The 24,120-nt window shown below is 39.3% G+C and overlaps 2 protein-coding genes across 3 annotated transcripts in view; one reads left to right on the top strand and one right to left on the bottom strand.

Annotated features, from left to right (window-relative positions):
* Positions 1–11,006, bottom strand: part of rbm25a (RNA binding motif protein 25a) — a 33,611-nt gene extending 22,605 nt beyond the window's left edge. Inside the window, exons 1-4 of one of the 2 annotated variants that reach the window (XM_061969042.1) lie at positions 10,808–11,006; positions 10,373–10,519; positions 1,344–1,393; positions 1,046–1,210 (exon numbers count right to left, since the gene is read on the bottom strand). In XM_061969042.1, coding sequence (XP_061825026.1) covers positions 1,046–1,210; positions 1,344–1,393; positions 10,373–10,499 — 342 coding nt within the window. In that variant the 5' untranslated portion in view covers positions 10,500–10,519; positions 10,808–11,006. Of the gene's footprint in view, positions 1–1,045; positions 1,211–1,343; positions 1,394–10,372; positions 10,520–10,807 lie in introns of those variants that run through there. The other variant, XM_061969043.1, reaches the window with a different exon arrangement.
* A 7,302-nt stretch (positions 11,007–18,308) lies between these two features.
* arg2 (arginase 2) overlaps positions 18,309–24,120 on the top strand; it is a 16,496-nt gene continuing 10,684 nt past the window's right edge. Inside the window, exons 1-2 of the mRNA XM_061969040.1 lie at positions 18,309–18,623; positions 18,703–18,775. Coding sequence (XP_061825024.1) covers positions 18,510–18,623; positions 18,703–18,775 — 187 coding nt within the window. The 5' untranslated portion in view covers positions 18,309–18,509. The remainder of the gene's footprint in view (positions 18,624–18,702; positions 18,776–24,120) is intronic.

The following is a 24,120-nucleotide window of genomic DNA, read 5'->3' as shown; positions in this document are numbered from 1 at the left end:
ATTTGATTGTGATGGTGCGCCACAGCAACATAATAGCCTCCACAACTTAAAAATTAGTTGTTTTTTTAAATGTGAAAATAAAATAAACTAATATGATGTATTGTAGCGTCCAGAAGAAGACACACGTTCTGATGTTTTTTTTTAATCTTTTATTGCCAATTGTATGCCACAGCTCATGTTATTTTACTCTGTGTTATATGTGTTTTATGTTGCACGATTGCACCAAGTAAAATTCCTAGTTTGTGAACCCGTTCTCAAACAATGGCAATAAAAACTATTCTGATTCTGAACAACGGGCCCAATTCCAACAAGTATTTTCTCTGTGCACACACGTCTCCGTGACACAGTGTGTTCACAGACCGTGGGAAAAATGAACACCATAACACACTAACATACACATTAACACCAGCAGCTATTTACAGTTTGAATGGATATATAGTTTACACATGACATAAGCAATACGCACTAGGTTGTCTGGATCGGAGGCAGCATGTACGCGATGTGGACATACTTTATTGATGTATCCGAGATATACCCTTGGACAGGGATCTTCAGAATTTAAGATGATACTTCGGCTTTTAAGGAGAGACATGGAGCGACAGAAGTAAAGAGTCTCTAAACACAAGTACAGTCTACAATAGCACCAGAAATAGATTCTAGATTTCTTGCCAGTTGTTTTAAATAAAGAAAGAGTGACTAAAAGAATTGGAAAAATCTCTAGAAAAAAGAAAGTACATTGCACAATAAGTAGCAACAATTGAAAAATTGAGCAAAACGATATTATGTAAGAAAAAATATATGTAAATAGTATAATTAATAACAGATTTGTTTTTTGCCTTTTTAAAGAAAATATATGCATCATAGCAAATAATGTGATGATGTCATATTGACCACGCCCCTAGCGCCTCCCACTGCCATAGGTATCTTGGCAATCTAGGGGAAACCTTGATTCACTTTTAAAAATGGATTTAGTTTGTGATGCTGCATCACATGAAATACACCATGACTTGGTCAAGTAAGGTTAAATTAAGTAAAGTGAACTCACAGCCAGCAGCTGTCTTATCAGCATGTCTGACGCCTTTTCGGAGATGTTGCCCACAAACACGGTGGTGGTGGGGCCGTCCTCGGCCTCCCTGGTTCGGATGCCGATGTACTCCCTCTTTGTGATCATGGGTTTCTGTGCAATAGAGACTGTGGTTGGGACAAGAACCTGCCAAAAACAAACACAAGACACTGTAAAACACAGCACAGCATGCTGCAGTTTGTAAAAATGTTTGGCAAATAGGAAAATATTCTGAGTAAGAATCAAAACAGTCCAATAGCAAGGATGTTCAGTAACTCACTGTGGAAGTGGGGGTCATGACACCCATGTGAACTGGTATCATGGGAGTACCTTAAATAGAAACAAATAACATTACAATCTGACATTCACACTTTTATATAACTGCAGTAGTCTCCATTACTGCCAGATGTAATTTCCACTACATACATACGGAGCAAACTACCTGATTGTTTATAAAACTATTATTGTCATGTTTGCACAGGAACTTGGTGCCAACTTCCAAGCAGTTTGGATAATAATTGAAAATTATTTTTGTGTCCCGGAAAGCCAAAGGATGTCAGACACACACACACGGAAAACACCACTTTATGACACTGACATGTATTAAATATAAACTGCATGATGAAAACAAAGAAAAATAGAAGCAACTAACAGCAGCCACAGCAATTAGATGACTACAATTGACTTCATTTGAATGAACAGTGTTTGCAATTATAATAATGGTACGTATAATATTACCACTAAGTATTTAGGTGTGGGTGAGTTGTGGTTTTATTTTCTATTTGCTTATTTATAAGGGGAAGTTCATACAATAAACATCTAAAAAATACAGCTGTACATAGGGCTAGACGATACGCTGAAAACTGTATCACGATATAAGTGTTTTATATCAGTCAATATCGATATTTTCTAAAACTGATCGAAAATAAGGAAAAAAATATATTCACTGTAAATGTTTTAATTTAAAATGTAACTTTTCTCTGATTATAATTCCCTCGGCTATCAAGGCAGAAAGGAAAGATAATGTCAACACAACCATGGAAAACAATCAATGTACCGGTAAACACATTTCTAAAATGGAACATGGAACACTTAACCTCTTAAAATGAAGGTGCAAAAATAAGGAATACGTAAGAAATGCTCAATAAAGTGTAACAAATTAGAGCAAAGTGTAATTTTCTGCAGGTTTACTCCCAGGCAATTACAGCTAGGGCTGGGCGATAAAACTGTATCAATATATATTGCAATACATACGTAATTGCTAGCACGGTGAAACAAGGGTTAGTGCATGTGCCTCACAATATGAAAGTTCTGAGTTCAATCCCGGGCTTGGGATCTTTCTGTGTGGAGTTTGCATGTTCTCCCCGTGACTGCGTGGGTTCCCTCCGGGTACTCCGGCTTCCTCCCACCTCCAAAGACATGCACCTGGAGATAGGTTGATTGGCAACACTAAATTGGCCCTAGTGTGTGAAAAAATAGGTTCTATAAAACGTTTGACAATTAATTTTTGTTCTTCCTCTGAAGAAACCGGAAGTTGCAAAGCAAGATTGGTCACATGGACAAATGTACTCGCTCTCTAGTAACCGAACAACGCAGGAAGTGATCACTGATCAGTGGGAGTGACATGCTAACAGCCAATCAGGTAACAGTACCAACTATCAAATTTTGTTGCGCCATCCACGCCTTCATCACACACCGGCTAGACAACAACAACTCACTGTCTGCTGGCATTGATCAGGCATCACTCCGCTGTCTGCAGCATGTGCAAAACGCGGCTGCCCGTCTCCTCACCAGCACCAAAAAACGCGAGCACATCACCCCAGTCTTGGCCTCACTCTACTGGCTCCCTGTCCGTCACGCATTGATTTTAAATTACTTTTAAGTGTTTTTAAATCCCTAAATGGCCTGGCCCCACAATACCTGACCGAGCTTCTGCACCATCATACCTTGTCTAGAGCCTTAAGGTCAGCTGACCAACTTCTGCTGGCGGTCCCCAGATCAAAGCTAAAGACCAGAGGGGACAGAGCCTTCTCCGTTGCCGCCCCTAAGCTCTGGAATAGCCTTCCCCGCCACATTAGGTCAGCCCAGAGCCTGGGGGTCTTCAAAACCTTTCTTAAGACCTATCTCTTCTCGCTGGCCTTTAACCTGAGCTGAGCCCGCCCACTAGGCCACCATTTCTAGAACATGTACAGTATCTGTAAAGTATTAGCCTACATTTCATGTTTTGTTTGTACACAGCAAGGTCAACACTGTATATAGTTGTACAGGCATGATGTGCTGCGTGCATCATGATCAATATTAAAGTGGCTCACGGTTGTCTATTTGTTCCAGCTGGCCGGGGAATTTTTTTCAAGTTGACTTTGGGTAAGCACGCCATATATGACAGCATAACTTGGCTCCAAGTTCCACATTTACATTGTCAAAGTCACGCCTTTTTATCGTCAATATCGGCTACTGAGTTTCATTTTTTAATGATTTCTGCTGGTGGTGTGCCTCTGGATTTTTTTCAATGAAAAAAAGGTGCCTTGATTTAAAAAAAGGTTGAAATGTATTGATTAACGTGGACCCCGACATAACCCTTGTGCAATGTTCATATTGTTGTTACTCAGCCATTGTTTGTGGGTCTGATGGACCCGTTGCATTTTGTGGCTTTTAATGCCTCACAATCAAACACTTTTATGTTAAAATACTGAACAGATGTTTACCTTATCCCAATAAACATCTGTTCAGTATTTTAACATAAAAGTGTTTGATTGTGAGGCATTAAAAGCCACAAAATGCAACGGGTCTATCAGACCCACAAATGCTGGCTGAGTAACAACAATATGAATGTTGCATGGAAATTTCTCTGCCAGTTTCTGCATCCCACAAGGATTCTTCTTTTGTGTTTCTGCACCTGCGGTTCCCACACAAGTTTGCAACATTGTTTGTCAACACCGTCTGCTCTCATTTTCTCGCACATTTGACCCTCTGATGTTCTGTGTACCTACACTCTGTCCTCCTCCTGTCTAGGCCTGCTGTGTGTGTGTGTGTGTGTGGTACACAGAACATCAATTTTCACACTTCTATTAGCACCAGGTCCAGTGGACCCGGACATCTTATATGTAATAGAAACGTGTAGGGGGGGTGTATGGTGTGTGTTCATTAAATATGTATTCTGATATATAGAGATGTTTGATAATAGCTTTTTTACCGATATCCGATATTGTCCAACTCTTAATTACCGATTCCTATATCAACCGATACGGATGTATACAGTTGTGGAATTAACACATTATTATGCCTATTTTTGTTGTGATGCCCCGCTGGATGCATTAAACAATGTAACAAGGTTTTCCAAAATAAATCAACTCAAGTTATGGAAAAAAATGCCAACATGGCACTGCTATATTTATTATTGAAGTGACAAAGTGCATTTTTTTTTTTAACATGCCTCAAAACAGCAGCTTGGAATTTGGGACATGTTCTCCCTGAGAGAGCATGAGGAGGTTGAGGTGGGCGGGGTTGAGGTGGGGAGGGGTAGAGGGTAGCGGGGGGTGTATATTGTAGCGTCCCGGAAGAGTTAGTGCTGCAAGGGGTTCTGAGTATTTGTTCTGATGTGTTTATGCTGTGTTTATGATGTTCTCCCGAAACGTGTTTGTCATTCTCGTTTGGTGTGGGTTCACAGTGTGGCGCATATTTGTAACAGTGTTTAAGTTGTTTATATGGCAACCCTCAGTGTGACCTGTATGGCTGTTGACAAAGTATGCCTTGCATTCACTTGTGTGTGTGAAAAAGCCGTAGATATTATGTGACTGGGCCGGCACGCAAAAGCAGTGCCTTTCAGGTTTATTGGCGCTCTGTACTCCTCCCTACGTCTGTGTACACAGCGCGTTTTAAAAAGGCATAAATTATACTTTTTGAAACCGATAATTTCCGTTATTACATTTTAAAGCATTTATCGTCCGATGATATCGGCAGTCCGATATTATCGGACATCCCTACTGATATATGTTCTTCACAGAAAACGAGCCAAAGCCAGTGAGTCTCAGTTTGAAAAATTAATTTAGGGCTGGGCGATATATCGATATACTCGATATATCGCGGGTTTGTCTCTGTGCGATATAGAAAATGACTATATCGTGATATTCGAGCATACGTTCTCACGCAGTTGCTTTTAGCTGCGGGGCATTAAACTGCATGCGTTTCTCACCCTGTTTCTCCTTCTCACAGAGACTTAAAACAAGTGCACCTTCTTACATACGTCACATACTGTCATGTGAGCAACGTCACACGCTCCCGCGGAGCAGACAATAGCGACATGGTAACGTTAGCTGTGATGCGAACAGCTAACGGTGTGGTTTGAATGGTAATACGAGAGAAAGAAGGTGCGAATCTGGTAACAAATGGAGGAATAATTAATTCCCAAGAACAACAGCACGGGGTCCATCGTCTGACGGTGGTTTGGCTTCAAGCGGGAACATGTCTTTACATCTCCGTTCGGTGCCACACCAACTAAATGCCGAAGCAACTATTTCCACATCAACACCGTAGGACATATACTATTTGATATGCAGCTCATTTTTATGTGACACTTATTGTAATATCTTGTGTGTCATCATGCACAAAAGTGCACTTATATCTTGTTTTAAAATGTCTGACAATCTTGCACCTTCTGTATTGAAATGACATGAATGTTTGTGCCACTGCTTAATAACTGTTTAATAAATACACTTTTGCTAAATTGACTTACCGTATTTTCCGCACTATAAGGCGCACCTAAAAACCACAAACTTTCTCAAAAGCTGACAGTGCGCCTTATAACCCGGTGCGCTTTATATATGGATAAATATTAAGATTCATTTTCATAAAGTTTAGGTCTCGCAACTACGGTAAACAGCCGCCATCTTTTTTCCCCGTAGAAGAAGCGCGCGGTGCATGCTGGGATATGTGACGTTTCATTTCCATTTGTGTGTTTATGTAAAGACCCCAAAATGGCTCCTATTAAGTGTGTTGTCTGTCTAATTATAAATAATGCAGACGAGGCGTGTTAACTGAGTTCTCAACGTTTACTCACAGCGTGCTCATAACCACATTCGAACTCCCAGCATACAACATCGCTTCTCAGGGCTACCGCGCATGCTCGTAACTATCGTTGCATGCTGGGTAGTGTAGTTGTTATATTTGCTAGCTCATAACAGCACATTGAGAGACACGCTTACGCGCTTAATTCAATACTCGCCGTCATTCCGGGTGGATTGACAAAAGACCTCCAGCCGCTAGATATTGGTGTCAACAGGGCATTCGAAGCTAGACTGCTAACTGCGTGGGAACTTCTCAGGGCTACCGCGCATGCTCGTAACTATCGTTGCATGCTGGGTAGTGTAGTTGTTATATTTGCTAGCTCATAACAGCACATTGAGAGACACGCTTACGCGCTTAATTCAATACTCGCCGTCATTCCGGGTGGATTGACAAAAGACCTCCAGCCGCTAGATATTGGTGTCAACAGGGCATTCGAAGCTAGACTGCTAACTGCGTGGGAACAATGGAAGACAGAAGGCGAACACACCTTCACTAAGACGAGGAGGCAGCGCCAGACGACGCCAACATCTGCCAGTGGATCGTAAATTTGCCCAACTTTTCACTTCGGACACCGAAGACGAAGGATTTACGAATGAAGAATAACTTCAGAAAGTGAGCGCTATGTTTATTTTGTGTGTTGTGACATTAACGTTCGAGCAACATTATGTTGCTATTGCTCTGCACTATTTTGAATTTTACTATGTTTGTGATTGCACATTTGCGTACATTTTGGGAGTGAACAGAGTTGTTAGAACGCTGGTTTTTAATATATTATTAAAGTTTGACTGACCTATCTGACTGTTTTTTTGACATTCCCTTTAGCGCAGCGTAGGCGCGGCTTATAGTCCGGGGCGGCTTATTGGTGGACAAAGTTATGAAATATGTAATTCATTGAAGGTGCGGCTAATAATCCGGTGCGCCTTATAGTGCGGAAAATACGGTAGTTGTGATTTCCCTCTCTGCATGAAAGTTTAAAATGAGCATATATTAATGCAGTATGAAGAAGAATGTTTTAATGTAGACACATAGAAGCATCATACTGCTGTGATTATATGCATCAAGTGTTCATTCAAGGCTAAGGAAAAATATTGAGATATCACTGTTTCCCACACATTCATTTATTTGTGGCGGCCCGCCACGAAAGAATTACGTCCGCCACAAATAGATTTTTCGGCTTTTGACTCGCTCGACCGCCCATAAAAGCAATGAGACTCTGTCTGTGAATGTTGCTTGTAGTTACAATTCCGGTGCAGTAGGTGGCGGTAGCCTACTATGCATTGTAACTCCGCCAATAGCACTTAATTCACCTGGTGGGCCAGAAGAAGAAGAAGAAGAAGACGACGACGAAGTAAAAAAACAAAAAACGGACCGACCGGATCAAAATACGAGGGTAAGACGTCTTGGCAAACAAGTTCAAAAATGGTCCGAACCTGTGCAGTGTGCAGCACCGACTCGGATTTTCTTAATTTTTATTTTCGGGATTTGAATGCATTTATTTTGAAAGGACAGCTGGAGAGAGACAGGAGAGGGGGGATTGACGCGGAGCAAAGCGAATCGAACTGGGTCGCCGCAGCGGGTGCTCTACCAGGTGAGATAGGTTATAGCTGCATCGCTCGCGGCTTGTCATATATTTAACGTTAATCCGCGATTTCACCGAACGTTTCACTGACGGTGAGCAGCCTGACGCTGTTTCATTAACACCACCGCTGTTTGACTCGGGGGCCGGGGCAGACACACGCAGTAACAGTCACCTGTTGCCATACCGACGAGCTAACGTGTCCAGGTTATAACCCTGTTGTCAATAAACACACGTGGAGACGGTGCTTCAGATACTGCATTAATACTGAAGCTAAATTGTCCACTGTCCACTGCAGCATGTGAATGCAATGAAAAGAATCCAATCTGAGCCAACCAGCTGTTAAAATGTTGTCGAAGGTTAATGTTTTGGCCATTAAAGGCCTTTCAGTTCAAGATTTCAACTGTGATCGGGCTATAGACAGGTGGCTGACCTGTTCAGATGGGTGTAACTGCTACTGGTCAAATAATGTGAAATAGCATTTAATTTTACATGTATGCAATGCCATTTAAATGTAATTATAGATAATAATAATCATTTTAGTAAGATATAAGCCATGAGCACTACACAGCCAGAAAAAAACCTAGGCAGGACAAGTAAAAATATTGGGGTAAGTAGAGTGAGTAGAAAAAACCTTAACGTTGAACCCTGCATGTGTTGAGCTGCTGCCGCTTAAGGATAGACGGCACTGTACATAGAGCGGTTCTGCTCATTAGTAATAAATTCTAATGTTGCATGTTCACTCCTTCACACAGATGATGTATGCACTAATTAAAGGGGCAGAGCTTTAAGAGACATTTTAGCTTTTATATTTTATAAGATATATTTTTTGTCCATCCATCCATCTTCTTCCGCTTATCCGAGGTCGGGTTGCGGGGGCAGCAGCCTAAGCAGGGAAGCCCAGACTTCCCTCTCCCCAGCCACTTCGTCCAGCTCTTCCTGTGGGACCCCGAGGCGTTCCCAGGCCAGCCGGGAGACATAGTCTTCCCAACGTGTCCTGGGTCGTCCCCGCGGCCTCCTACCGGTCGGACGTGCCCTAAACACCTCCCTAGGGAGGCGTTCGGGTGGCATCCTGACCAGATGCCCGAACCACCTCATCTGGCTCCTCTCGATGTGGAGGAGCAGCGGCTTTACTTTGAGCTCCCCCAGGAAGGCAGAGCTTCTCACCCTATCTCTAAGGGAAAGCCCTGCCACCCGGCGGAGGAAACTCATTTCGGCCGCTTGTACCCGTGATCTTGTCTTTTCGGTCATAACCCAAAGCTCATGACCATAGGTGAGGATGGGAACTTAGATCGACCGGTAAATTGAGAGCTTTGCCTTCCGGCTCAGCTCCTTCTTCACCACAACGGATCGATACAGCGTCCGCATTACTGAAGACGCCGCACCGATCCGCCTGTCGATCTCACGATCCACTCTTCCCTCACTCGTGAACAAGACTCCGAGGTACTTGAACTCCTCCACTTGGGGCAAGATCTCCTCCCCAACCCGGAGATGGCACTCCACCCTTTTCCGGGCGAGAACCATGGACTCGGACTTGGAGGTGCGGATTCTCATCCCAGTCGCTTCACACTCAGTTGCGAACCGATCCAGCGAGAGCTGAAGATCCTGGCCAGATGAAGCCATCAGGACCACATCATCTGCAAAAAGCAGAGACCTAATCCTGCAGCCATCAAACCAGATCCCCTCAACGCCTCGACTGCGCCTAGAAATTCTGTCCATAAAAGTTATGAACAGAATCGGTGACAAAGGGCAGCCTTGGCGGAGTCCAACCCTTGCTGGAAACGTGTCCGACTTACTGCCGGCAATGCGGACCAAGCTCTGACACTGATCATACAGGGCCACAATCAGACAGTCCGATACCCCATACTCTCTGAGCACAAATAAATATATTTCAGTGAATAACTAATTGTTCAAATCTGTATATAAATATGTACATAAAGTGTTGTAATTATATTCCAACTCCGCGTTCTTCTTGGTCATCGCCGCTGCCGCCGCCACCCGACCACACCACCACAAATTTGATAGAGTGGCCGTGCCAGCAATCGGAGTGTTGCTGGTTACTGGGGTTCAATCCCCACCTTCTACCATCCGAGTCACGTCCGTTGTGTCCTTGGGCAAGACACTTCACCCTTGCTCCTGATGGCTGCTGGTTAGCGCCTTGCATGGCAGCTCCCGCCATTAGTGTGTGAATGTGTGTGTGAATGGGTGAATGTGGTAATACTGTCAAAGCGCTTTGAGTACCTTAAAGGTAGAAAAGCGCTAGTATAAGTATAACCCATTTATCATTTATTATTTATAATTAGATGCCTGTCCTGTGGGAAACATTGTGATATATATCGTGTATCGCGATATGGCCTAAAAATATCGAGATATTAAAAAAAGACCATATCGCCCAGCCCTAAATTGTATCATTTTTCTTTTAATAAAAAAATGAAAACGGGTCCCACAGACCCGAACACCACACAAGTTAAAAAACTTATTCGGGTGTTACAATTTAGTGGTCAATTGTACGGAATATGTACTGTACTGTGCAATCTACTAATAAAAGTTTCAATCAGTCAATCAATCAAATGAAAAACACTGGACCAGTGTACTTAATGACAGCGTGTGTTAGAGAGTTTGCACAAGCAAACACACACACACACACGGCTGCGCTCCTGTTGGGTTACCTGGTGGGACAGCCGGGCCGAAGCTTCCGAACTGGGGCGGTGGGATGCCGGGGGGCAGCGGTGGGATGCCGGGGGGCAGCTGCGGGATGCTCAACGGCTGGCGGTTGAGCGGAGGTGGGTACGACATGGTGCAGGGACGACGGCAACCTGTGACGACAACGTGCACATAAATACACCTCAAAACGCCACCTTCATCAGCCCAGTCGGCTCAATTGAGTCCAAACAAAACGCACGGAGTAAAAAAATTTTTTTTTTTTAAAAGCTAGTTAGTCTGAAAACGAAAACGTCTGGCAAGTGCGCTAGTTAGCATGTAGCCATTAGCTCGTGTTAGCATTTAGCCATTAGCTCGTGTTAGCATTTAGCCATTAGCATCGTGTTAGCTCCGTGGCCTTGCTGGCTAACGTTAGCAATGGAGCTAACGCCCGAGTTACTCACCTCCAAAGGGCGGTGGGTTTTAAAAGACACGGCCGGGGGTGGTTTACGTCAACCCGAACACCGGCCCATTAAAGACGAGGGACGACGACGGCGTGGAAGTATTGATTATCGTTGCAATGACACCGGTACTTTTCAGGAACACAGAAAATAGAACCTATTCTTCCCGCAGAGGATCATGGGAACTAAGACGGCAGGTGGGCGCAGTACTTCCCTCAGCGAGGTCTTTCAGGCAGGCACACTTTTTATTATTATTATTTATTATTATTATTATGATTATTATTTATATACAACTGTGCCTTTTCATTCTCGCTGGGGACACACACATGTGTATTTATCCGAACAAATATTTTACTATCAAAATGTTGAATTGTGTGTGGTACACACTGCAAAAACTGAAATCTAAGTACATACCCCGTTTCCATATGAGTTGGGAAATTGTGTTAGATGTAAATATACACGGAATACAATGATTTTCAAATCCTTTTCAACCCATATTCAATTGAATGCACTACAAAGACAAGATATTTGATGTTCAAACTTATAAACTTTTTTTTTTTGTGTGCAAATAATTAACTTAGAATTTCATGGCTGCAACACATGCCAAAGTAGTTGGGAAAGGACATGTTCACCACTGTGTTACATGGCCTTTCCTTTTAACAACACTCAGTAAACAGTTGAGAACTGAGGAGACACATTTTTTAAGCTTCTCAGGTGGCATTCTTTCCCATTCTTGCTTGATGTACAGCTTAAGTTGTTCAACAGTCCGGGGGTCTTTTAGGCTTCATAATGCGCCACACATTTTCAATGGAAGACAGGTCTGGACTACAGGCAGGCCAGTCTAGTACCCGCACTCTTTTACTATGAAGCCACGTTGATGTAACATCTGGCTTGGCATTGTCTTGCTGAAATAAGCAGGGGCGTCCATGGTAACGTTGCTTGGATGGCAACATATGTTGCTCCAAAACCTGTATGTACCTTTCAGCATTAATGGCGCCTTCACAGATGTGTAAGTTACCCATGTCTTGGGCACTAATACACCCCCATACCATCACAGATGCTGGCTTTTACACTTTGCGCCTATAACAATCCGTATGGTTCTTTTGCTCTTTGGTCCGGAGGACACGGCGTCCACAGTTTCCAAAAACAATTTGAAATGTGGACTCGTCAGAACACTTTTCCACTTTGTATCAGTCCATCTTAGATGAGCTCAGGCCCAGCGAAGCCGACAGCGTTTCTGGGTGTTGTTGATAAACGGTTTTTGCCTTGCATAGGAGAGTTTTAACTTGCACTTACAGATGTAGCGACCAACTGTAGTTACTGACAGTGGGTTTCTGAAGTGTTCCTGAGCCCATGTGGTGATATCCTTTACACAATGATGTCGCTTGTTGATGCAGTACAGCCTGAGGGACCGAAGGTCACGGACTTAGCTGCTTACATGCAGTGATTTCTCCAGATTCTCTGAACCCTTTGATGATATTACAGACCGTAGATGGTGAAATCCCTAAATTCCTTGCAATAGCTGGTTGAGAAAGGTTTTTCTTAAACTGTTCAAGAATTTGCTCACGCATTTGTTGACAAAGTGGTGACCCTCGCCCCACCCTTGTTGGTGAATGACTGAGCATTTCATGGAATCTACTTTTATACCCAATCATGGCACCCACCTGTTCCCAATTTGCCTGCACACCTGTGGGATGTTCCAAATAAGTGTTTGATGAGCATTCCTCAACTTTATCAGTATTTATTGCCACCTTTCCCAACTTCTTTGTCACGTGTTGCTGGTATCAAATTCTAAAGTTAATGATTATTTGCAAAAAAAAAAAAAAGTTTATCAATTTGAACATCAAACATGTTGTCTTTGGAGCATATTCAATTGAATATGGGTTGAAAATTATTTGCAAATCATTGTATTCCGTTTATATTTACATCTAACATAATTTCCCAACTCATATGGAAACGAGGTTTGTACATTTATTTTTAAATTTGCAAATGTAAATTAAAAAATTTTAATTATGGGGTATTGTGTGTAGAATTTTGGGGAAAAAACTGAATTGATTCCATTTTGGAATAAGCCTGTAACATAAAATGTGAGAAAAGTGAAGCACTGTGAACTGTCAGTGGAGTACAACTATGGAAGGAATTTGATCCAGAAAGAAAACAATGAATGGGCTAGTTTAAAAAACAAACAACTGTACAAGCATTTTTTTTTTACAGTAAATACTGAAAAATAATATTTTGGATTTTACTAAACACTGCGCTTGTACATGTATTTTCTTAAAGAAATGTTACATTTCCATTTTTGATTTTGGAATACCATAAATGGAAACAGTTAATTTGTGTTAAAAGATACTTGAACTTTTAAGTGCACAATAAAGTCCACAGTAAACTACTGTGCTTTCCATATTTGGACACTTGGTGGCACTACAACTTTATTTTTTTTATTTGGGTTGGTCCCCTTTAGGGCCTCCTGGTCCTGGCTCCTGCTTGCTTTACTGCATCAAACATGCTATCTGAATGTACTTTGATATATCAAGTGTTGCTAAAGGAAAAACTGGATTGAATTGTGTTTTTTCACACATACAAAACACAAATTGAAGAACACACACAAAGGATACAAACAATGAATGTGCACAATAAGTACAAGTATTATCACTAACAACAATAATAGCTAAGTTTATTCAGGTGTTATTACCTTTTTGTGCTTATTTTGCCTTGAACGAGTAAGTGTGAAACAACAACAAAGCAACAGAATGACATAATCATGGTGTAATTATCAGCAATAACCCTAGTACTACAAAAAAAAAACATTTTTACTGCAGAATTGGCTATAAAACATGTACATGTTTACGCATATTGTGTTGTTGTTTTTGGAATGTAGACAATTTCTTTATCTATAGTTAATCATTACAAAGCGTCTGAAATGATTAAACTGATTAAACAACAACAACAACAACGGGTTTGTCGCATTACATCCACAAGAAAGTCATGTCAGGTTCAGTCAGTGCTCACTGCATTTGTGTTTCATATTTTTAGTCCACATACTAATTGAGCTATTCTTGCTTTTTACTACAATTTGATTGCTTTTGTTTATGACTTTTTCTTCAACTGGATTGTATTGTACATCAAATCAGTGTGTTTTTATAGTTTTGCTCCACATATTGACATGCTAATTTATCTATTCTTGCTTTTTACTATAATATATTTGCTTTTTTTATGACTTTTTCTTCAACTGGCTTGTATTGTACATCAAATCAGTGTATTTTTATAGTTTTGTTCCACATATTGAAATGCTAATTTATTTATTATTATTTTTTACTACAATATGATTGCATTTTTATGACTTTTTCTTCAACTGGATTGTATTGTACATCAAATCAGTGTGTTTTTATAGTTTTACTCCACATATTGACATGCTAATTTATCTATTCTTTTTTTTTTACTACACTTTGATTGCTTTTTTATGACTTTTTCTTAAACTGGATTGTATTGTACATCAAATCAGTGTGTTTTTATAGTTTTGGTCCACATATTGACCTGCTAATTTATCTATTCTTGTTTTACTATAATATGTTTGCTTTATTCTGACTTTTTCTTCAACTGGATTGTATTGTACATCAAATCAGTGTATTTCTATAGTTTTGCTCCACATATTGACATGCTAATTTATTTATTCTTATTTTTTACTACAATGTGATTGCTTTTTTATGACTTTTTCCTCAACTGGATTGTATTGTACATCAAATCAGTGTGTTTATATAGTTTTACTCCACATATTGACATGCTAATTTATTTATTCTTATTTTTTACTACAATGTGATTGCTTTTTTATGACTTTTTCCTCAACTGGATTGTATTGTACATCAAATCAGTGTGTTTATATAGTTTTACTCCACATATTGACATGCTAATTTATCTATTTTTTTCTATTAGCATATAATTGCTTTTGACTACTTTTTCTGAAGCCGGCTCATATTCTATATCAAATAAGTGATTTGTAGATTTACTCCACATATTGACATGCTAATTTATCTATTCTTTTTTTTTACTACAATATGGTTGTTTTTTTAGGACTTTTTCTTCAACTGGATTGTATTGTACATCAAATCAGTGTATTTTTATAGTTTTGCTCCACATATTGAAATGCTAATTTATTTATTATTATTTTTTACTACAATATGATTGCTTCTTTTTTATGACTTTTTCTTAAACTGGCTTGTATTGTACATCAAATCAGTGTATTTTTATAGTTTTACTCCACATATTGAAATGCTAATTTATTTATTATTATTTTTTACTACAATATGATTGCTTTTTTATGGCTTTTTCTTCCACTGGATTGTATTGTACATCAAATCAGTGTTTTTATAGTTTTACTCCACATATTGACATGCTAATTTATTTATTCTTTTTTTTTTTTTACTACAATTTAATTGCTTTTTTATGACTTTTTCTTAAACTGGCTTGTATTGTACATCAAATCAGTGTATTTTTATAGTTTTACTCCACATATTGAAATGCTAATGTATTTATTATTATTTTTTACTACAATATGATTGCTTTTTTATGACTTTTTCTTCAACTGGATTGTATTGTACATCAAATCAGTGTGTTTTTATAGTTTTACTCCACATATTGACATGCTAATTCATCTATTCTTTTTTTTTTTTTACTACACTTTGATTGCTTTTTTATTAATTTTTCTTAAACTGGCTTGTATTGTACATCAAATCAGTGTATTTTTATAGTTTTGTTCCACATATTGAAATGCTAATTTATTTATTATTATTTTTTACTACAATATGATTGCATTTTTATGACTTTTTCTTCAACTGGATTGTATTGTACATCAAATCAGTGTGTTTTTATAGTTTTACTCCACATATTGACATGCTAATTTATCTATTCTTTTGTTTTACTACACTTTGATTGCTTTTTTATGACTTTTTCTTAAACTGGATTGTATTGTACATCAAATCAGTGTGTTTTTATAGTTTTACTCCACATATTGACATGCTCATTTATCTATTCTTGTTTTACTATAATATGTTTGCTTTATTCTGACTTTTTCTTCAACTGGATTGTATTGTACATCAAATCAGTGTGTTTTTATAGTTTTACTCCACATATTGACATGCTAATTTATCTATTCTTTTTTTTTTACTACACTTTGATTGCTTTTTTATGACTTTTTCTTAAACTGGATTGTATTGTACATCAAATCAGTGTATTTTTTTTTATAGTTTTGCTCCACATATTGCCATGCTAATTTATCTATTCTTGTTTTTTACTATAATATGTTTGCTTTATTATGAATTTTTCTTCAACTGGATTGTATTGTACATCAAATCAGTGTGTTTTTATAGTTTTGCTCCACATATTGACATGCTAATTTATCTATTCTTATTTTTTACTACAATATGGTTGCTTTTTTATGACTTTTTCTTCAACTGGATTGTATTGTACATCAAATCAGTGTGCTTATACAGTTTTACTCCACATATTGACATGCTAATTTATTTATTATTATTTTTTACTACAATATGATTGCATTTTTATGACTTTTTCTTCAACTGGATTGTATTGTACATCAAATCAGTGTGTTTGTATAGTTTTGCTCCACATATTGAAATGCTAATTTATATACCGGTATTCTTTTTTACTACACTTTGCTTGCTTTTTTATGACTTTTTCTTAAACTGGCTTGTATTGTACATCAAATCAGTGTATTTTTATAGTTTTACTCCACATATTGAAATGCTAATTTATTTATTATTATTTTTACTACAATATGATTGCTTTTTTAATGACTTTTTCTTAAACTGGATTGTATTGTACATCAAATCAGTGTATTTTTATAGTTTTACTCCACATATTGAAATGCTAATTTATTTATTATTATTTTTTTACTACAATATGATTGCTTTTTTATGAATTTTTCTTCAACTGGATTGTATTGTACATCAAATCAGTGTGTTTTTATAGTTTTCCTCCACATATTGAAATGCTAATTTATTTATTATTATTTTTTACTACAATATGATTGCTTTTTTATGACTTTTTCTTCAACTGGATTGTATTGTACATCAAATCAGTGTGTTTTCATAGTTTTGCTCCACATATTGAAATGCTAATTTATTTATTATTATTTTTTACTACAATATGATTGCATTTTTATGACTTTTTCTTCAACTGGATTGTATTGTACATCAAATCAGTGTGTTTGTATAGTTTTGCTCCACATATTGAAATGCTAATTTATATATTCTTTTTTACTACACTTTGCTTGCTTTTTTATGACTTTTTCTTAAACTGGCTTGTATTGTACATCAAATCAGTGTATTTTTATAGTTTTACTCCACATATTGAAATGCTAATTTATTTATTATTATTTTTACTACAATATGATTGCTTTTTTAATGACTTTTTCTTAAACTGGATTGTATTGTACATCAAATCAGTGTATTTTTATAGTTTTACTCCACATATTGAAATGCTAATTTATTTATTTATTTTTTTTTACTACAATATGATTGCTTTTTTATGAATTTTTCTTCAACTGGATTGTATTGTACATCAAATCAGTGTGTTTTTATAGTTTTCCTCCACATATTGAAATGCTAATTTATTTATTATTATTTTTTACTACAATATGATTGCTTTTTTATGACTTTTTCTTCAACTGGATTGTATTGTACTTCAAATCAGTGTGTTTTTATAGTTTTACTCCACATATTGACATGCTAATTCATCTATTCTTTTTTTTTTTTTTTACTACACTTTGATTGCTTTTTTATGACTTTTTCTTAAACTGGCTTGTATTGTACATCAAATCAGTGTATTGTTATAGTTTTACTCCACATATCGAAATGCTAATTTATTTATTATTTTTTTTTACTACAATATGATTGCTTTTTTAATGACTTTTTCTTAAACTGGATTGTATTGCACATCAAATCAGTGTGTTTTTATAGTTTTGCTCCACATATTGACATGCTAATTTATCTATTCTTGTTTTTTACTATAATATGTTTGCTTTATTATGACTTTTTCTTCAACTGGATTGTATTGTACATCAAATCAGTATATTTTTATAGTTTTGCTCCACATATTGAAATGCAGCTAAAAGATGGTTTGTGTCCTATCAAAAAAAGGTTTTAATAGTTTTACTCCACATATTGACATGGAAAATAAAGGTTTTAAAGTTGTGAGGGAGCAGCTTAACGTTAGCAAATGGATGAAAAAGAGCGCATTTGCGTGTTTAGTGATATGTTTTTGAACGGCAGATGCTCCACTGTCAACAAGTCCATCGCTTCCGCTCGGCTCCCCCCCGTGGAAATTTCCACCATCAGAGAGCAGCTCCGTGGCGGATGGTTAAAAAAGAAAAAAGAAAAGGGCAAGCCACGCCCACAAAACGAACCCACTTTTTACACCACCCCCTATTGGCCAACATGAAGGTGTGTCACGGGGTGACGTCACAAACAGGGGCATTAAAAACAGCACCTGCGGAAGCGTCGCTGTTGATACACGCTTTTAACCGCGGTAAGGAAACATCTAGAAGTGTGACAGGAAAAAAATTTTAAACCGCGTCGCAAAAAGCTCAGCAGAGGCCGCCATCGGACCGGAAGTGCGCGACTCAGCATCCAAAAGACGAGGCAACATCTCGCCGCCCTTTCGTCAGACTCGAAGCGAGCGGCGCGGAGGCAACATGGCTCTCAGCGGACATCTCAGCCGCCTCATCCGAACGCGGGCGCTCTGCGGCGGGCAGCCGAGCCGAGCTCAGTCGGTGGCGGTGCTGGGGGCTCCCTTCTCGCGGGGCCAGGTAAGGAAAAAGGGGAAAAGGAAAAACGACGAGTCGGCAGCACCTTGCGAGTGATGTTTTATCCACGCGTGTGTGGCAGAAAAGGAGAGGAGTGGAACACGGACCCAAAGTCATCCGGGAGGCGGGGCTCATCGAGAGGCTGTCCGGGTTAGGTGAGTCTTGTCTGCGTGCTCAGCACCGGCGTTACATAACGGCGGCGACGGATTTAACCGTTACATCACGGACACGGTATTTATAATGGTGGCGGTCATAGTGTTTGGCGCTTTAAAGATCAAAGAGCATTTCTTCTTCGGTTTTTAAATTTTTTTTTATTCACACGTGTTTCTGGCGCGAAATGAAAAGCCGGAAGAACAATGAAATTTCAATACCCCCCTTCCACCTCTCCCTCGTCCCCCAAATCACTCCTAACGGCCCAGCGTGTGTTTCTTTTTTTACTTGCAGCCACACAATAGGTCGGAAGAGTACGGAGCCCCTAAAGCAGGTCATGGCAAATTAAGGCCAGGCGGCCACATGCGGCCCTTTAAGCTTTTCAGTCTGGCCCGCCGGTTAAGATGGAAACTGTAGCTGCCATTATGATGTTCAGGCATACTTGCCAACCTTGAGACCTTCGAATTCGGGAGATTGGGGCGTGGGAGGGTTTGGTGGTAGTGTGGGTGCATATTGTAGCCCGGAAGAGTAAGGGATGCAAGGGATTCTGGGTATTTGTTCTGTTGTGTTTATGTTGTGTTACGGTGCGGATGTTCTCCCGAAATGTTTTTGTCATTGTTGTTTGGTGTGGGTTCACAGTGTGGCGCATATTTGTAACAGTGTTAAAGTTGTTTATACAGCCACCCTCAGTGTGACCAAGTATGTCTTGCAGTCACTTTCGTGTGTAAGCAGAAGCCGCAGACGGTATGTGACTGGGCCGCCACGCTGTTTGTATGGTGAAAAAGCAGACTCGTCGACAGGTTGTAGAGGACGCTAAAGGCAGTGCCATCACGGCACGCCCTCAATATTGTTGTCCGGGAGAACGGTTGCCCCGGGAGATTTTCGGGAGGGGCGCTGAAATTCGGGAGTCTCCTGGAAAAATCGGGAGAGTTTGCAAGTTTGTGTTCAAGGATGTTTTCAAATGACCGTAAGTCTTGAACTATACAAAGTATTTCAATGGTTGGAATCTGCGCTTTTGCATGATATACTACCGTATTTTCCGCACCATAAGCCGCCCTGGGTTATAAGCCGCGCCTTCAATGAACGGCATATTTCAAAACTTTGTCCACCTATAAGCCGCCCCGTGTTATAAGCCGCATCTAACTGCGCTAAAGGGAATGTCAAAAAAACAGTCAGATAGGTCAGTCAAACTTTAATAATATATTAAAAACCAGCGTGATGTGGGCGCGCATGGAGTCGTATATCAACATGGACGGAGCTGCGTGAAAAAAGCCACCCGGCCTCTTCGCGTAAACTTCCCTTAACCACTCGCTCATCTTTTCTTCATCCATCCATCCCTTCGAGTTAGCTTTTATGATGACGCCGGCTGGAAAGGTCTCTTTTGGCAAGGTCTTCCTTTTGAATATCACCATGGGTGTAAGTTTCTGGCCATTAGCATGGCAAGCTAGAACCACAGTGAAGGATGACTTCTCATTCCCTGTGGTGCGAATATTCACCGTACGTGCTCCCGTTGTATCCACAGTGCGGTTCACAGGAATATCAAAAGTCAGTGGAACCTCGTCCATGTTGATAATGTTCTCTGGCCGGATCTTTTTTTCAGCTATCTTGTTTTTACAATATGCACGGAAAGTAGCCAGCTTTTCTTGAAAGTCTTTAGGCAGTTGCTGTGAAATAGTAGTCCGTGTGCGGATGGAGAGATTGCGTCTTTTCATGAACCGGAAACCTGTCGCTTAGTAGGAGCCATTTTGTGGTCTTTACAGATGTAAACACACAAAGGAAATGAAACGTAATATCCGCGCGCTTCTTCTTCTTCTACGCGGGCGGGTGGTTGCTTACAGTAGAAGAAGAAGCGCTTCCTGTTCTATGGGGGCGGGTGCTTACCTTGGCGGTTGCTTGCGTAGAAGAAGAAGCACTTCCTCTTCTACGGGGAAAAAAGATGGCGGCTGTTTACCGTAGTTGCGAGACCGAAACTTTATGAAAATGAATCTTAATATTAATCCATATATAAAGCGCACCGGGTTATAAGCCGCACTGTCAGCTTTTGAGTAAATTTGTGGTTTTTAGGTGCGGCTAATAGTGCGGAAAATACGGTAGTTACTATGGTAATCTAATTGGTTACTATGGTATACTATGGTAATCTAAGTCACAGCAGCTCAGACGAGGCACCAAGCAGTGTGAGGGGGGGGGAGCGTTTCCACAGAGTGTTTCCAGAGCGGCCAGCCTGTGTCAGGGACAGACGTGGAAGGAGATTTTTTTACAACAAAGTTCTAAAGCTTAGTGATATATCAGATTGTAGGTGGGGTTCTTTTTACCCTTTGCGTTCATATTTCACTGTTTGTTGCATTTTTGTTGCGTTTCGCTTGATTGTAAAATATGTCGATAGAGAGTGGGTGTGAAGTTCATATGTTGTCAATATTCAGTGTTTTATCGCTCATAGAAAAGTGTAAAATTCCATTACATTTTTTAAGGCGGTCTGTCATAACGTTTTTAGCATTCAATCAGACAATATTGTGAGATTTTGTATTAGTGTTCCTAAGAATAGATACACCGGTCCCCAGACACATTTTTTGCTCTAAATTTGGCCCCCGAATCAAAATAATTGCCCAGGCCTGCCCTAAAGGGACATGGGGGATAAAAAAATGTTTAGCGAAATCTCACAATACTTTTTTGGCGAGGTCTCGCAATATTTTTTTGACAATCGTGCAATCCTTTTTGACGAGGTCTCGCAATACTTTTTGGTTAATACTTTTTTGGCCAGATCTCGCAAAAGGTTTTTTTCCTATGTCAGTGAACCGGAAGTGAAACAGACAAAGTGATGGATTAGCTTACCCATCATCTGTGGTAGAAGTTTATTGAGTTTATTGATCTATTTTAGTATTGGCCTAACATATAAAGACATCGAGTCATATTATGGTCCCACAACAGAGCACAGATGATGGGTAGGCTTCTGCTCCTCCATCGCTGTGTCTGTTTTACTTCCGGTTCACTGACCTAGGAAAAAACCTTTTGCGAGATGTCGCCCAAAAAGTATGGCGAGATGTTATGTTGTTGTGTTGTAGTTTTATGTTGTGTTTTTTGTTGTATTGTGATTTTATGTTGTTGTGTCGTGGTTTTATGTTGTTTTTGTTGTGTTTTTATGTTGTGCTGTGGTTTTATGTTGTGTTGTGGTTTTATGTTGTTGTTGTTTTTGTTGTTGTGCTGTTTTTTGTTGTGTTGTGGTTTTATGTTGTGTTTTTATGTTTTTTGTAGTAGTGCTGTGATTTTACGTTATGTTGTGTTTTCTGTTGTTGTACTGTGGTTTTATGTTGTGTGTTGGTTTTATGTTGTGTTTTTGTTGTTGTACTGTGGTTTTATGTTGTATTGGGGTTTTATGTTGTGTTGTGGTATGTTGTGTTGTAGTTTTATGTTGTTTTTTGTTGTATTGTGATTGTATGTTGTGCTGTGGTTTTATGTTGTTGTTTTTGTTGTTTTCATGTTGTTTTTTTGTTGTGTTGTGGTTTTGTGTTGTTGTAGTTTTATGTTGTTTTTATGTTTTTGTTGTTGTGCTGTTTTTTTGTTGTGTTGTGGTTTTATGTTGTGTTTTTATGTTTTTGTTTTAGTGCCGTGGTTTTACGTTACGTTGTTTTCTGTTACGTTGTTTTCTGTTACGTTGTTTTCTGTTGTTGTGCTGTGGTTTTATGTTGTTTTGTTGTGCTTTATGTTGCTGTGTTGTGGTTTTATGTTGTGCTGTGGTTTTATGTTGTTGTGTTTTTGTTATGTTTTTATGTTGTCGATGCTCTATGCGCTAGTCCTCATGGGAAATGTGGTCTTCTTCTGACAAAACACTACCACTTTGGTCCACTGGCGCCGCCAAAATCACCCAAAAGTGAAAGTTCTTAAGTGGGGCTTTAAGGTAGTGTTAGTATTTGAAGACTAGTGTTAGTATTTTTAAGACTAGTTGCCAGCAAGGATTTATTGGCCACACGTTTTGCAGATTGCCGTTGTTCGCTCCATGTTTGACATTTTTTAATCCAAACAGAGGAGTTCCTCTTTTTGGCACCAATTCCTCTTTGGGTTTTGTTGGTTTAGCTTCCATTGTGGTCTCCAACGTTGCTGACATCCGTGCTGCCTTCACTTAGCGTAGCATCATTCATGCACTCACGTTAGCAAATAGATCATTCTATGGTATGGTCGTGTTTATGTTGTATTACCATTAGGGATGGGTGCCCTTCACATTTAAACCAATACGGTACCAATTCCCGGTACCTGGGAATCGACACTCAACGGTAGTATGGCGAGATGTCGCCCAAAAAGTATGGCGAGATGTCGCCAAACATCCATGTCCCTTAAGGGGCTCCGTAGAGGAGTGCCTAAACATTAAGTTTCTAAAACTGTAGGCATGTATGTAACTAAAACATCATCTGACCCCAACTTACATATTAATGGAGAAAGAATACAAGTTGTCAGCCAATATAAATATCTTGGGTTAATAATAGATTCAGAGCTTTCCTTTTTAAAATCCCATATTGGCAAATTATCAAATGTAATCTCGCAAATTTTTGTGCAATTCGAAATGAAATGTTTAAGTTAAAGTACATGTCAACTGAAGCTACAAAATTGTATTTGCGTTCCATGATTTTCAGCCACTTCAACTATTGCCTTACCAGCTGGTCTCAGGCTGGTCAGAGTTAAAAAGAAAAACCCATTGGAATTCTTGTACAAACAAGCAATTAAGGGTTATAGATTAGGGATGTCCTGATCCAGGTTTTTGCACTTCCGATCAGATACCGATATTGTTTTTGCACTTCCGATCCGATACCAATACTGACCGATACTGGCCTATCCGAGCATGTATGAAAGTTTAAAGTTATTTAGCCTACTTAGTTGTCAGAATCATGTTGAAAAGGGTTTTAGTACTCTTGATAACAACTAGCCAGCTGAATTAGTGGAGTTTGAATAATACACAATGGTTGGTAACCAGAAACTGACCTGTTTATTCAAGGAGAAACACAAAATAGACAAAATTATACATGACAAACAGAAATGGCATCATTGAACTAGGGCTGGGCGATATGGCCTTTTTTTTAAATTGCGATATATTTAGGCCATGTCACGATACACCATATATATGTGGATATTTTGCCTTAGCCTTGAATGAACACTTGATGCATACAATCACAGCAGTATGATGAATCTATGTGTACATTAAAACATTCTTCTTCATACTGCATTAATATATGCTACTTTTAAACTTTCATGCAGGGAAGGAAATCACTATTATATATAAAAAAAATCACTATTTTTTTCATACGGTGTTGATCTGGAAATTTTTGCCTCAGCATTTTGATGGTGTGGACGTGTGGCACCGAAT

The sequence above is a fragment of the Nerophis lumbriciformis genome, linkage group LG08 (genome assembly GCF_033978685.3).
Source record: "Nerophis lumbriciformis linkage group LG08, RoL_Nlum_v2.1, whole genome shotgun sequence".
In the NCBI taxonomy this organism is placed as follows: Eukaryota; Metazoa; Chordata; class Actinopteri; order Syngnathiformes; family Syngnathidae; genus Nerophis; species Nerophis lumbriciformis.
Note: the sequence above shows the minus strand (reverse complement) of the source record. Positions and strands in the feature narration are given on the sequence as shown.